This window comes from Phyllobates terribilis, unplaced genomic scaffold (genome assembly GCF_046119375.1).
Source record: "Phyllobates terribilis strain yellow unplaced genomic scaffold, ASM4611937v1 Scaffold_1__5_contigs__length_1240528914, whole genome shotgun sequence".
Classification (NCBI taxonomy): domain Eukaryota; kingdom Metazoa; phylum Chordata; class Amphibia; order Anura; family Dendrobatidae; genus Phyllobates; species Phyllobates terribilis.
In genome coordinates, this window is record NW_027362761.1 from 336,166,984 (window position 1) to 336,183,617 (window position 16,634).

Genomic DNA, 16,634 nt, shown 5'->3' on the forward strand with positions numbered 1-16,634 from the left:
GTACAAGGACGTGGACGGTGATTGTTGCAAGTCTGCAACAACAGGTGCATGGTGGGAGGCATCTTCGCATGCGCCAAGGATCACTTATGATGGGCACTCTTTTAGGCAGTGACCTGGGAGTCAGAGATGCTTCCAGAGGTCTTCCCCATGCTGTTCCCATGTCTTTTCAGCACTGTATGCATGTGTCTGATGATGTGTCACACACCACATGGCCAGATAAGGTTGTAAAATTTTAAAATGACATTTCCTGGTGAATGCATTTGTCTTGGTTGAAAGCAATTCAAAAGTGCAAAAACGCATCAAAAACGCTACGTGTGAACATAGCCCAAGTTGTGGAGGAGTATTTTTGTTTTTGGTTATTTATTTCGCCTTATATACAAGTCATTACCCTGGAAAGGATGTTCCTTAACATATTTCCCAGGAAAATCCATTTTGGTTTCGTTTTTGTATGTTTTATTGTGAGTCCGTAAAAGTGGTGTAATACTCTGACCACGTTGCTGACAGTAGTGATCTGGGAGTCAGAGATGCTTCCAGGGGTCTTCACCATGCTGTTACCATGTCATTTGAGCACTGTTCCCATCAATTTGGGCAATTTTTAGGCCCTCTGCAGACCGCCGGGGGGAGCCACCTGAAAAATGTTCGAGTTTCCCATAAACATTGGGCTCGTTGCTCGGGTCGAGCACCCAAGTATTCCAATTTGCTCGACCCGAGCAACGAGTACCCGAGCATTTTAGTGCTTGCTCATCACTATTCATTTTAAGTAATTTTTAACTTTGTGTGTAAGCCTGTCCAGCCACCACATACCCACTTGTATATTTAAATAAACATTTTTGATATTTGTACAGTACTTTGATGCATTGACCCTTTTTTCAAAATCTTTTCTGCTGGTTTTTGTGTTATCCCGAATATAGGTCTGTATTTTGTATCTTTGCAATATATGTGCATTTATTACTCTTTATGGTATTGACGAACACATGTATTTTACCAGCCATTAATGCACATACAATGGTGTGAAAAAGTGTTTCCCCACTTACAGATTTCTTATTCTTTTGCATGTTTGTCATTCTTAAATGTTTCAGATCATGAAACAAATTTAAATATTAGACAAAATTAGGTTTGGATTTCTTTTTCCCTTAATAATAAAGATCTTCATTTAAAAATTGCATTTTGTGTTTACTTGTGTTATCTTTGTCTAATATTTAAATTTGTTTTGTGATCTGAAACATTTAAATGTGACAAACATGCAAAAGAATAAGAAACCAATAAGGGGGCAAACACTTTTTCACAGCACTGTATAGTAATTGTGTTGTCCTTGTTCTTTTTTGCTTAACCTCTTAGTGACGGAGCCAATTATGTCCTTAATGACCAAGCCAAATTTTACAATTCTGACCACTGTCAATTTATGAGGTAACAACTCTGGAACATGTCAACAGATCCCCCTGATTCTGAGATTGTTTTTTTATGACATATTGTGCTTCATGATAGTGGTAAAATTTCTTCGATATCACTTGCTTTTATTTGTGAAAAAAATGGAAATTTGGCAAAAATTTAGAAAATTTAGCAATTTTCAGACTTTGAATTTGTATTCCCTTAAATCAGAGAGATACAGTTATATGAAAAAGTTTGGGCACTCCTGTTAATCTTAAGCTTAATGTTTTTTAAAAATTGGTGTTTTTGCAACAGCTATTTCAGTTTGACATATGTAATAACTGTTGGACACAATAATGTTTCTGCCTTGAAATGAAGTTTATTGTACTAACAGAAAATGTGCAATCTGCATTCAAACAAAATTTGACAGGTGCATAAGTATGGGCACCCTTATCATTTTCTTGTTTTAAATACTCCTACCTACTTTTTACTGACTTACTAAAGCCCTTTTTTTGGTTTTGTAACCTCATTGAGCTTTGAACTTCAAAGCCAGGTGTATGCAATCATGAGAAAAGCTACTTAAAGTGGCCACTTGCAAGTTGTTCTCCTGTTTGAATCTCCTCTGAAGAGTGGCCTCATGGGCTCCTCAAAACAACTGTCAAATGATCTGAAAACAAAGATTATTCAACATAGTTGTTCAGGGGAAGGATACAAAAAGCTGTCTCAGAGATTTAACCTGTCAGTTTCCACTGTGAGGAACATAGTAAGGAAATGGAAGAACACAGGGACAGTTCTTGTTAAGGCCAGAAGTGGCAGGCCAAGAAAAACATCAGAAAGGCAGAGAAGAAGAATGGTGAGATCAGTCAAGGACAATCCTCAGACCACCTCCAGAGAGCTGCAGCATCAACTTGCTGCAGATGGTGTCACTGTGCATCGGTCAACTATACAACGCACTTTGCACAAGGAGAAGTTGTATGGGAGAGTGATGCGAAAGAAGCCGTTTCTGCAAGCACGCCACAAGCAGAGTCGGCTGAGGTATGCAAAAGCACATTTGGAGAAGCCAATTTCTTTTTGGAAGAAGGTCCTGTGGACTGATGAAACCAAGATTGAGTTGTTTGGTCATACAAAAAGGCGTTATGCATGGCGGAAAAAAAACACAGCATTCCAAGAAAAACACTTGCTACCCACAGTAAAATTTGGTGGAGGTTCCATCATGCTTTGGGGCTGTGTGGCCAATGCCGGCACCGGGAATCTTGTTAAAGTTGAGGGACACATGGATTCCACTCAGTATCAGCAGATTATTGACAATAATGTTCAAGAATCAGTGACAAAGTTGAAGTTACGCAAGGGATGGATCTTTCAGCAAGACAATGATCCAAAACACCGCTCCAAATCTACTCAGGCATTCATGCAGAGGAACAATTACAATGTTCTGGAATGGCCATCCCAGTCCCCAACCTGAATATCATTGAACATCTGTGGGATCATTTGAAGAGGGCTGTCCATGCTCGGCAACCATCAAACTTAACTGAACTGGAATTGTTTTGTAAAGAGGAATGGTCAAAAATACCTTCATCCAGGATCCAGGAAATCATTAAAAGCTACAGGAAGCGACTAGAGGCTGTTATTTTTGCAAAAGGAGGATCTACTAAATATTAATGTCAGTTTTCTGGTGAGGTGCCCATACTTATGCACCTGTCAAATTTTGTTTGAATGCAGATTGCACATTTTCTGTTAGTACAATAAACCTCATTTCAAGGCAGAAACATTACTGTGTCCAACAGTTATTACATATATCAAACTGAAATAGCTGTTGCAAAAACACCAATTTTTAAAAAACATTGAGCTTAAGATTAATAGGGGTGCCCAAACTTTTTCATATAACTGTATGTCACGCAAAATAGTTAATAAATAACATTTCCCACATGTCTACTTTACATCACCACAATTTTTGCAGCAAATTTTTTTTGTTAGGAAGTTATAAAGGTTAAAATTTGTCCAGCGATTTCTCATTTTTCCAACAAAATTTACAAAACCATTCTTTTTAGGGGCCACATTATATTTGAAGTGACTTTGAGGGGTCTATATGACAGAAAATCCCTAAAAGTGACAGCATTGAAAAAAACTGAACCCCTCAAGGTGCTCAAAACCACATTCAAGAAGTTTATTAACCCTTCACAGGAACTGAAGCAACGTGGAAGGAAAAAATGAACATTTAACTTTTTTCACACAAATTTTACTTCAGACCCCAATTTTTTTATTTTTGCAAGGGTAACAAGAGAAAATGGACCACAAAATTTGTTGTGCAATTTCTCCTGAGTATGACGATACCCCATATGTGGGGGAAAACCACTGTTTGGGTGCACGGCAGGGCAAGGAAGAGAAGGAGCACCATTTGACTTTTAGAATGCAGAATTGGCTGGAATTTAAAGCGGACGCCATGTAGAGCCCTTGATGTGCCTAAACAGTGGAAACCCCCCACAAGTGATACCATTTTGGAAACTAGACCCCTCAATGAACTTATTTAGATGTGTGGTGAGCACCGTGAACCCCCAGGAGCTTCACATAAGTTTATAATGTAGAGCCGTGAAAATAAAAAATCAAACTTTTTCCACAAAAATGATCTTTTAGCCCCAATTTTTTTGTATTAACAAGGGTAAGAGGAGAAAATGGACGCCAAGAATTGTTGTGCAATTTCTCCTGAGTACGCTGATACCCCATATATGGGGAAAAATCACTGTTTGGGTGCACGGCAGGGCTCGAAAGGGAAGGAGCACTGTTTGACTTTTTGAATGTAAAATTTGCTGTCCTAATTAGCGTGTTTGGAGAGACCCTGATGTGCCTAAACAGTGGAAAGCTCCCACAAGTGACCCCATTTTGGAAACTACACCCATCAATGATTTTATCAAGGGGTATAGTGAGAATTTTGAACACAGAGGTAAGACACAGAATTTGATAACATTAGATCGTCATATTGAATCTTGTCATTAGTGTTGAGCGCAGGTGCTCGCTACATGAGTTTGCATTGGTTGATTGGGTATGCACCGACTATTGCGGGTGCTTGAATGAGATGCTTGAATTCCCGCCCAACATGTTTCGCGGCTGTAGAAACCCAAAAAAACATGCGGGGATTGCCCGTGTATGGCAGGCAATCCCTGCGTGTTGTTTTTTGCTGTATAACAGCCGCAAAACATGTGGGGCGAGGACTCAAGCATATCAATCAAGCACCTGTAATACTCGATACATACCCAAGCACCTTAGGCAAACTCAAGTAGCGAAGACTTGCGCTCAACACTAGTCGTCATATCGTTATAAATTTTTTTCTTTACTTTTGAAAAAATCCCAACCCCAACACAACCCTAACTCCAACCCTAACACAACCATAACTCTAACACAACCCTAACCCTAATCCTAAAACAACCCTAACACAACCCTAATCCTAACCCCAACACAACCCTAATCCTAACCCTAATTCTAACCCTAACCCTAAAGGTAACCCTAAAGCTAACCCTAAATCTAACTCTAATCCTAACCCTAATTCTAAGCCTAATCCTAACCCTAGCTCTACCCCTAACCCCAATCCTAACCTTAATCCTAATCTTAATCCTAACCCTAATTTTAACCCTAATTCTAACCCTAAACCCTGACCCCAACCCTAACTGCAAAGAATGAAAAAAATATATATATTTTATAATTTTTATCTAACTAAGGGGGTGACAAAGAGGGATTTTTCTTTTGATCATTGTGATAGGGTTTATCACAGTGATCAAAAGGAACCAAAAGGGAAAACTCCTTATTGCTGCCGGGCACCGGCCGGTAGATCTCAGCGGGCGAACTGTGCATGTGCCCGTCATTTTTCTTTAAGGGAAGATGATGGTGAGAGGGGGACAGATCAGGAGATCTGAGGGATGTAAGAGGTACCGGGGTGGCTCGGGGGGCTTAATTTCTCTCTCCTCTGACATGTATATTATGTCAGAGGAGAGAGAAATCATTGTAACCGCAGGCACACTTTTTTTTTTCGTGATTGCCGCTATTCACTGAATTCACTGAATAGCGGCGATCACGTGATTGGGGACCGGAAAAAACGGCCCTGATCATGTTCTCCAGGGTCTCAGCTGCCAGGGTAGCTGAGACCCTGGAGAATTTCCAACATTGGGGTGCTCTACATCCTTTTTCCTCAGGGCCGTGAAAGAGCGGCACTGAGGCATAAGTATCCTTAACCGCCGCCGTGAAAATGCGTTATGGTGGTCGTTAATGGGTTAAAGTATTAAAAATGGACATTTTATTTATGGTAAAGTTAAATTACATTTACATTTGAGCCCCTGATAGAAGGAGCCTTTATAGAAAAATTATTGCAATCCCCAAACGTTTCACAGGACGTTTTTGTTCAACCCCTTTAATTAAACCTGAAAGTCTACACTTCAACTGCATCTCAGTTGTTTCATTTTAAATAAAAAATACTAACAACACAAATAGCTGATTTAATTTTCTGATGATAGCTTCTCTTTAATGCAATAATTAAAAAGGGACATGAGCCCTCTTCCCAATAGGAAGAAACTGTCCGTGGTTGCCACTCATTTGAAACCAAGAATGCTTATATTGATCTGACTTTTATATTATGTCTGATTGATCACAAACTCAATAATGACTCCTTCAAACCTAACAATAATCAAGTATTTTAATAAAAGAAATCATCGTACCATGCGTAAAAGTTTGCTACTTTATTAGCCAAAACAGCACAAAAATAATTGTGCCATTTAGCTAACAGGAACAGTGAGAGAATACACCAGACTCATACGGCTCAATTCATTCTGACTGGTGTGGTACATGCAAAACTTAATGAAGGCACTGCTGGAGTAAGATGTGCACAATTCATTAAAAAGCCCACAACTCTTAGGCTGTGTGCCCACTATGCGTTTTTTTAAGCATTTCCGCAGCGGCAATTCCGCCGCAGAAACGCTTAAAAAACGCTTGGTAGAAGGTCTGCCATGTTCCCCAATGATAATCCGCATGTGCTGTGCACATGCTACGGAAATTTCCGCTGCTGATTATCATTGCGGAAAAATCCGCAGCACTACCAATTATTTTGCGTAATCACGGCCGCCATTGACTTGCATTGAATCGCTTAATATCCGCATGACTACATGTACACATGCGGATATTAAGCGATTCAATGTGCGGATGGTACCCGGGTTTGGACAAGAGGAGACTCTCCTCCAGACCTGGGTACCATAGTACCTGTAAAAAAACAGAATTTAAAATAAAAAAATACATTATACTCACCTTCTGATGGCCCCTGGTCTCCATAGCGATGCGTCCTGGCTCCACGGCATCTCGCGATGGTCTAAAAGGACCTGCCATGACGTCATTTAGTCATGTGACGGGTCGCGCGACCGCCGACGTCAGCGGTCGCGTGACCCGTCACATGACTAAATGACGTCATGGTAGGTCCTTTTACACAACCGCGAGACACCAGGGAGACCGGACGCATCGGATAAGGAGACCGGGGGCCATCGGAAGGTGAGTATAATGTTTTTTTTTATTTTTTACCATTTTTATTCTTTTTTTAAACTAACTTGGTCACTCTATATAAATCCATGCCGGTTGCATGGATTTATATAGTGTGACCAAGTTGTCAAGCACTTTCCAAGTGATGTTAAATCACTTGGAAAGCTCTTGACAACCCGCATGCGAAATCGCATGTGCAAAACGCTTCACAAACGCTTGTCCCTGGCAGAAAAAACGCATGTAAAATCTGAATGCGTTTTTTCTGCCAGGGAGATGCAGAAACGCATTTCTACATCGTGAGCACATAGCCTTAATCAACTAGGCACACCTTACAACTGCTGTGCGCCTCCGAAAGAAAAGCCACTAAAGTGTCATAAATTTTGATGAATTTGCCTGATGAGCTTTGCCAAGCCCTATCTCGCCCAAGTTTTGCCCATTTTTGTGGAGCTGGCTGGGACTGGTGTAAAAACATCAAAAGTTGCAAAATTTAAGAAAGAAATATTTTCTCATTGTATTTTTGACTTTTTATTCACATATTCCTTGTGGTATATTGTTTCCTCTCCCTTCCCTTGTTATTGTAAAAAAAAATTCCTTTAATAAAAATACTTTGGAAATAAAAAAAAAGTTGCAAAATTGTTGCACAACTTTGAGTGCGCACATTTTTTTTTAACTTCAAGGTGTTGTACGCCAGAAACTGGCAAAAACTGTTTGAATCGGTTCCATAGTTTGTGAGTTCAATATATTAACAAGAAGAGTGCTCCCCGCCCCCTCACTCTGCCCTCATTACAGTGATTGACAGGCTGCTGTATATGGCTGCTGTATATGCTTAAGTGTTTGGAGAATTTATTTGCACTTCCAAAATAAATACACTGAGCTTGTGAACTTTGCAGAATAAGGGCTCTTTCACACATCAGTATCTCCGGTACGAGTGTTGATAGTTTCCACACGTACCGGAGACACTGACACACAAATGAATGGGTCTGTGCATATCTCAGTGTGTTTTCAGGGACCATGTGTCCGTGTGCTCCACACAGAGACAGGTCCGTTTTTTTGCAGATACATGGTCCGCAAAACATACCACATGGATAACATCCATGTGTCATACGTGTGACGCGTACCAGCGCCTGGGAATTGCGCTGTTCCCAAGCGTCAGTGCTGAACACTGCACTCATCATGGTTCACTGCTGGCGCTGCAATTAGCACCAGCAGGGACCATGATGAGGGTAGTGGTAGTCTGATCCCGCAGTGTTTCCACCTGTAAAAATAAGAATAAAATAATAAAATACATGTACTCACCTCTCCTAGGTGTCCCCCGCTGTAATCCATGCGACCGCTGCTGCAGAGGAACCGGGGAGAATGAGCGGCTCTGGCGGCTCTGGCTCCGGAGCCGCTCATTCTCTCTGGCTCCTCTGCAGCAGCGGTTGCATGGATTACAGCGGGGGACACCTAGGAGAGGTGAGTATATGGATTTTATTATTTTATTCTTATTTTTACACAGGGACAATGCGGGAGCAGACTACCACTACCCTCATCATTGTCCCTGCTGGTGTTGATTGCAGCGCCAGCAGGGAACCGTGATGAGTGCAGTGTTCAGCACCCAACGTTTGGGAACAGCGCTAACTGTACACTGATTCCCAGGAGCCCGTCCATGTGATGCTGATGCGGCACACGGGTGGCACACGTTTGCTACACGTGTGACACACACGGACACAGATATACGGACGTGTGAAACCGGCCTTCTTTAAAGGGAACCTGTCATGTTGAAAATGGTATCAGATCTGCATGCAGGATGTTATAGATCAGAAATTGCTGATCAGAGTGTTAAACATTCTTGTGGGAAAGGTTTCAATAAAATTTGCATTTTATTCAATGAAATCACTGGTGTCCAGGGCGGTCTTACTCAGTGATTGACAGACTTCCCTAAAGACTGTGCATTCAGAGATAGCTGTCAATGACTGAATGGAAGCACTCATTAGAATTATATATATACAAACACCAGGGATTTTAATGAATCTTTTCCAACAAACCTATATATTATTCTGGTCAGCTTCTGCTTCTGTATATCAAGCTATCCACAGATCAGACTGCATGTACAAAGTGACAGGTTCCCTTTACATAAATTCACAATGCTGAAGATTTTAAACTATTATGAAAGAACTGACCATCACTTCAAAAACAGAAAATAGGTGTGCACAGGAGCCATCTCCATATACAACTAACAAATAAAGTAGAACTCTGCAACTCTGAGTATGCAAACATAAAATATGACATTTGAATTGCCTTACTGCTCTAGAAAATAGAAATAACTGAGAAATCTTAGCTCATAAATTGGCCAATTCATGTGTACATTGTAGCCACGGTAAGGCGCTCCTCGTTACCAGGAACCTACCTAATGTGAATCCTCTCTTAGAGACTAAAGTCTGCATGTGTATAGGAAGGTACAAACTGAGCGTTCTACAGAACTGCTAGAAGAGGAAGCATTGCCTTCATAGTAGGGGAGATGTGCAGGTGGACTAAAGCTCATTGACTATGTATTGGACCACTCTGAGATCATTGGGTCACCAGTAGCTTTAGCAAGGACATGAAGATATGAAAATTAAAAATCCCTTCATTCTTGAGCACAGAGAGGATTTTTAATAAGACGTAAGACACTACAGGAAACCATTCTCGGTTTCCTCCCTAGTGCTTTCTGTATGATGCAGGTGGCATAATGATGTCGTCACAATATCTGCATGATTTACCAGGTACCTGGCCAGAAGAAGAGTGAAGGCACCACGGGGAATCTTCTGGAGAGGTAAGTGATTCCTTTTTTTTTTTAACACAGTGGGGGAGAACGATGTGGGTGGGGGTTGAGAGTACACAGGGAAGGGACTTATAATGAATTAGGGAGGAAAGAAAGAACATAGGACAGGGACTTGTAAAGAATTGTGGGGGTTGGAAGGAGATTACACAGTACAGGACTTTAATCGGAGAAGGAGAGAAGACTACAGGATTGGGACTTACAATGAATTGAGAAGGAGGGTGAGAGAGAGGATACATGACAGTGATTAACAAAGAACAAAAGAGGAAGTGGGAAAGAGGACATGGTCAGGGACATGAATTTATATAGCGTCCATTAGGGAAAAAAATTGATGAGTGACTTTCCATTCCCTGCACTGTGCACCTGTGTATTGATTAGGTGACCTATCACATGACAGCCCACACACACCCCATCATCATGTGGTATTTCTTTCTCTCTCTCTCTGAAACACACTTTCCCCCGGAACCATAGGCGGATTATAATGTGGGCAATCCGGGCTACCGCCCGGGGCCCCGAGCCTGCAGGGGGCCCGCGGCTCTGGGCAGGGTGTCTAATGCCGGATTGCCCTCATTATATGTGTGGGGCCGCCGCGGCACATACCGGTAGCAGTGGCAGGAGGGGGGGCCCCGGATCGCTCCCCCAGCAGCGGCGCACGGCCGCTACTTCTTCATCGGCCGGGCCAGCACTGCAGCAGTTAACTTCCCTGTGCTGGCCCGGCCGCGTCACTGCTAGGAGAAACGGCCCTGTGCGCGGCCGTGTCTCCTAGCTGTGACGTCACGCAGTGCGCGCCCGGCCTGCACTGCTGCAACGGAGAAGTCAGAGTAGGCAGGAGGAATGGAGCCGGAGGATGGTGAGTCTGTGAGTATGTGTATGTGTGTGTATGTGTGTGTGTGTGTGTGTGTGCAGGCAGATATCATTGTGTGATGTCTGTTTATATGTATTTTTGTGTTTCAAATGTGTTTATGCGTGTATCTATATGTCTGTATATGTTTGTGTGTGTGCGTGACTGCATGCTTGACTGCGTGCGGCCTCCTGCTGAGTATAGTCGGTGCCGTGCGGCCTCCTGCTGTCTCGGGGGGGGCGCCGTGCGGCCTCCCACTATGTATTGATGGCGCCGTGCGGCCTCCCGCTGTGTATAGATGGCGCAGTGCAGCCCCCTGCTGTGTATAGATGGCGTCGTGCGGCCCTCTGCTGTGTATAGATTGCGCCGTGCGGCCCCCTGCTGTGTATAGATGGCGCCGTGCGGCCCCCTGCTGTGTATAGATGGCGCCGTGCGGCCCCCTGCTGTGTATAGATGGCGCCGTGCGGCCTCCTGCTGTGTATAGATGGTGCCGTGCGGCCCCCTGCTGTGTATAGATGGCGCCGTGCGGCCCCATGCTGTGTATAGATGGTGCCGTGCGGCCTCCTGCTGTGTATAGATGGTGCCGTGCAGCCCCCTGCTGTGTATAGATGGCGCCGTGCGCCCCCCTGCTGTGTGTAGATGGCGCCGTGCGGCCCCTTGCTGTGCATAGATGGCACCGTGCGGCCTCCTGCTGTGAATAGATGGCGCTGTGCAGCCTCCTGCTGTGTATAGATGGCGCCGAGCAGCCTCCTGCTGTGTATAGATGGCGCCGTGCGGCCCCCTGCTGTGTATAGATGGCGCCGTGCGGCCTCCTGCTGTGTATAGATGGTGCCGTGTGGCCTCCTGCTGTGTATAGATGGCGCCGTGCGGCCTCCTGCTGTGTATAGATGGCGCCGTGCGGCCTCCTGCTGTGTATAGATGGCTACGTGCGGCCTCCTGCTGAGTATAGATGGCGCTGTGCGGCCTCCTGCTGTGTATAGATGGTGCCGTGCGGCCTCCCGCTGTGTATAGATGGTGCCGTGCGGCCTCCTGCTGTGTATAGATGGCTACGTGCGGCCTCCTGCTGAGTATAGATGGCGCCGTGCGGCCTCCTGCTGTCTCTGGGGAGGCGCCGTGCGGCCTCCCACTGTGTATTGATGGTGCTGTGCGGCCTCCTGCTGTGTATAGATGGCGCTGTGCGGCCTCCCGCTGTGTATAGATGGCTACGTGCGGCCTCCCGCTGTGTATAGATGGCACCGTGCAGCCTCCTGCTGTGTATAGATGGCTACGTGTGCTCAATATTGAGTCATACAATTAATGTAAGGCTATGTGCCCACGATACAGAAATGTTCCGGATTTTTTTGAGCGTTTCTGCATCTCCCTGGCAGAAAAAATTGCCGCTGCGGAAACACTTAAAAAACGCATAGTGGGCACACAGCCTAAAAAAAAATATTATAATTAATATTGTGCCAAATTAATTTCACGAGAACTATCACATGATCTATCACAGAGGATCATGTGACATGTCACGTGATAAATCAGGTGTGTGGGGGGGGGGGCGCGCCTTCTAAACTGCCCGGGGCCCTTGCTACTCTTAATCCACCCCTGCCCGGAACTCTAAACATTGCAACTGACTTCCAGGAGAAGTCCGTGTTTGGAGTTTAGCACTGCACACTAACTGTCCTGTACGAACCCCGAACTTTAAGTGACGTCAATGACTGAAGGTTTTATAACTTAACTGAAGAAGGTTCAGGGATTGATAATTTTATTAACGATTAATTTTTGTCAGGACAGGAAGGGGTCAGCACCTGTCACAATTATGTAAAAAACACTATTTTGGTGGTTTCACAAGCAGTATTTTTTAGATAAACACCATTGCAGGTATTGATGCCAAATGTTTTAGGCAAAGATAGAAGTGGATCCAACAACTAAAAAACGAAATAACCCTTCATTTATGCTTCCCATTCCTTTTGAATAAAAAAAAAAAATGTAGCAAAATATGCTATAACTGTCAAAAAGACTCTTCTAAGAACATCTTTGCTAGAAATGTGTCTATGGAAATCCAAGTCACAGTTCCATGTGTAAAATCCACAATCCCAGCTTTTCACTTGTCGTTTTCAATGCTTTCATTTACTAACAGTAAATGACTAAAACCTCAGCAATGGGGCCACAAAGCAGCAAAAATAATAGAACAAAATAGGATTTAATAAAACTTTAGTGAACCCAAAAACACAGGATTCTTACCAGCTGTGAATGAGATTTCATATAACACCATCACTATAATCTAACAGTTCAGCAGAAAAGCACAGTGAATATAATCTAATAGTTCATGTGCAGGATTGTAACTCTAGAAAGAGCAGAGGTAGCAGTTGCACCCAAGCCCTAGTGCCTGAGAGGGTCCAAGGCCCCCCGTCAAATAGCAAGTTACCCTCTTACAGATTTTACTGTGGAACTTAATCGTGCATTTAGGTGTGCCCATTTCAGGTCATCAATACATCATTAATGAGTTCAATCGCCAACACACAACTTGATCAGCACATGACGATGAGGACAGATCACGGCAGAACAATCACAAAAACATTTTTTTAGCCCCAATCGGGTTATCGGCAGCACATTCCCTGTTTACATGAGATGATGTGCTGCCTATAATGATGATTTTTTTTTTGCCAGCACATATGATCTGATCACCCATTTTGCAGGTTTGTTGGGTGACTTACAAAGGCAAGGTTTGAACTGATGAAGAAGTTATGAACTTCGAAACGCGTTGACAAATAAACCGTATTTCTGGACACAAATTATCTCTCATCCTTGATCCCCTGGTAGCACAGAATTAACCCTTTTCTTTCCAATTTTTGTTTATATCGATTTGTGGGTCTGCAACAGCCTTAAGCCTACTAGTGGCTGTGGTCACACAACCATACCAGGTGAGTACCATTGCATTTGGTCTCCCCACTGTTACTCGGATAAACCCTATTGTGCTTTATTGTTATTTCAGTTTTATTCACCTCAAAGGCAGATAATCAGGATTCCTATGGAAGCTCATTTGCCAATTTTCTACTGGTGTAAATGCACTGAACTTGTACCTCTGTTTAAGCACACTGTGGACCACATACACAAAGCATACAGCAGCTCACAGCATCTATAGGTACTGTATGCTGTGACTTGTGCCTACAAACATTTTTTATATTTTCGTATATAAAAAGAGGCGTGAAAGGTACCGTATGCCCTCATAGATGTTCATGGGTGTCGTATTTTAGTTATGTATAACTTAAGGTTTCCATTACCATGATCAAGGTCTAATGACAAAGTTTCAACTGATTGTAAAATATTAAGAGTTAAATCATCCTAATTGATAGAAATGAATATTCATATTAGATTAAAACTGCTGGTTTTACATGGATATAAGCAGCCATATTTTAGGATTCATGTTACAACTACAACACGCAGACGTCCTGTGCCCGCACTGAACCTAACTTAGATTCCCGCAGAACAAACAATAGTTCTGTCTCTTCTACAAGTGATGGTTTATATCCCTAACCTCCGTAGTATAAAAACTTTCACCATTATAGACTGGGATCACACTAGGACGTTTGTTCCCTTTAACAGTGACATCACCGATCTCATTAATGTCTATTGTACTAAGCTGATAATAAAGTACACCAGTCGAAAGAGGAAATAAAAAAAATGCCATTGTGAGAAGAGCGTAACATTTTATATTGACATTGAAAGGGTTAACCCAATCCTGGAGCACAGTGGGGCGTATCGTAAATCACGCTGCCGGATCATTAACGCTCAGGTAATGATGGGCTATTAAAAGAGTTAATGCTTTATGTTTGCATTGCTGATCCGGTCACCAGTTCATTTATCTTAGGATCGGGAACCACTGATCTAAAAACAGTCACACAAATAGGTTGCAGACTTCCCCCTGGTGCCGACCAGATGACATGTGCTGCTGGAGAGATGGACCATATAGCAGGCAGACATGATTCTACCTGTCTAGAAGTGCAGCTGGGTCCCAGCTAGGAAAGAAGCGAAGCTCGGTATATGGGTATATCCTATTCTGCTGCTAAGACCTTTGGTGAAGCGTGAATCACACATTACATGTCTGCATTGTGACCTTTAATTAAAAAAAATTATTCAATCGGCTTTTGGGATCATTAATTAATTGAGTAATTTGTTAGGAAGGAGTGCAAAATGGTGATGTTACAAGCCCCCTGTGTATTAATGTAAATACTGAGAGCCGTTATTGTACAGACTGCGCCATGGTCAGAAAAATGTTTGCAACAGATGTCATAGAGGGTCTCCTGAGTATATCCTTCCAGAAACACTGCCAAGCATTCATTGTACAACTGAGACTAAGTATTGATTTGCCAAATTTGAGGATTCTAAGACCCCCTAAGCCAATATTCATGGTCCAAGTACGGACTGTGATGTCCAGACCAGCCTCACCTCTTCTAACACAAATTCAACAACGAGATATTCTCCTATGGCTGTAAGACTGCAGTTGGGGTCATGAGACCGGCATCTGGTCTGGAAATCGCACTCTGTACTCGGACCCTGAATGGCGGATGTGCACATGTCATCTGAGTAGATCTCATGGTCTGCTATAGCCACATGCACTATCTCTGTGCGCCTCTGTATAAAATCGGTTATAGGGAGGCTATTCTTTCAAGTTCATAAGACTTGGTTACATGGATGTAAGAAAATACTGTGCCCCATGGAGTCATCATAGAGCACGCACCATGCCATTTAGTTGGGGGAAGCAATGTGAGAAAATATTATTTTTCTAAAAGAAAAGTAGATGAAAAATCTACAGTCAGTGAATTTACACATGGAATAAGCATAAATCTATACTAAGATATACTAAAAAGAAATAAGATTAGATGAATCATCATCTGTGGATAAATCTTCTGTTTCTACATGAAACCGTAGTAGGTTCACCTGGAAACGTGACACTTGTATTATTAGTTTATTATTATAAGAACATTGTTATACCATTACTAGACCAATCATTTCAATAAATATTCCTTTATTAAATTACTAATTTTGTCAGCTTTTCACACCAAAAATATGGCGCACATCTATGCCATAATAGCACTTTAGTTCAGGTTTCAATTATCTCTATTAATCATCAAATTATCAAATGTTAAAATTGTTCTAATTACTAAACGTTGACAGGTGAAAGTTTTCACCAGGGTCATAACAGCATAGAAAATGATGTAAAGAAGACAATAATTATATGTAAGCTTAACAGGAGGAGGAGGAAAGGGAAAGGAGAGAATAAAGTAAGTGAACTGATTGCTCAGAAATATTCTGCATGTGGCCTTTAGCTTGATAGCACTACAAGATCCAAATATTTACCTGATTTTCACATGGTCTCAACACCAAAAAAGTAATCCAAGGGAATAAGTGCAGAGAGCTCCCCATGACTGAGTCCTTGAGACAACTCAGGTGTCAGGTCTTCAGAACTAATGTCCCCCCAGTTGTGACTTTGTCTGTGGACTTGTCTAAGTGATTTCACTAAGGAGTCATTGGTCCCTAGGAGATGCAGGGACCTCAGACTGGGACATGTCTCACTCTCCTGTGAAAAAAGTCTCCACTTCTCACTTTTCTGATGGGCAGAGAGATCCCAGCATGAGTGACTGCAGGTAAATCCAGAGAAGTCAGCCCTTAGCCCTCAGTACATGAACTGTTCATCCTGTCACCACTGAAGAATGTGTGTCCAGATCCTGACAATGTGTATTCACCTCCATCCCACCAAGTCCAGGGTGGGGAGAAGCCCTCAGTGATGTCATGTTCACTCCTCAAACTTTGTCCTATTCCACAACACTATTTATAACCTCGCATTACAGGCTGCGTTCTGGGTCCTAACACCAGCCTCCCGGAGACAATAGTAACTAGACGACAGGCAGATTAACTGCTCTTTCTAGAATTATATTGTACTGTGTTGCTCTATTCTACACAAGTCTAAAAGTGTATAGAAAAAAAACTTAGTCTAAAAGCTGCTTTATGTACAGGAGCAGGAAAGGAAAGTGGAGCTGTAACTTCACAGAAAGTTTAGGAAAGTGCAAATCCAGCAAAATAATGTTATTAATGGTAATACTGCATTTCAAGGGATAACCATATGATAATAGCCTG

At 42.7% G+C, this 16,634-nt stretch overlaps 1 protein-coding gene across 5 annotated transcripts in view; it reads right to left on the reverse strand.

Moving 5' to 3' along the window:
* Positions 1–16,309, reverse strand: part of ADGRD1 (adhesion G protein-coupled receptor D1) — a 1,511,981-nt gene extending 1,495,672 nt beyond the window's left edge. For all 5 annotated transcript variants that reach the window (XM_073676103.1, XM_073676100.1, XM_073676102.1 and 2 more), the window contains exon 1: positions 15,858–16,309. In XM_073676103.1, the coding sequence (XP_073532204.1) occupies positions 15,858–15,923 (66 nt within the window). In that variant the 5' untranslated portion in view covers positions 15,924–16,309. The remainder of the gene's footprint in view (positions 1–15,857) is intronic.
* Between the last annotated feature and the right edge of the window lie 325 nt (positions 16,310–16,634).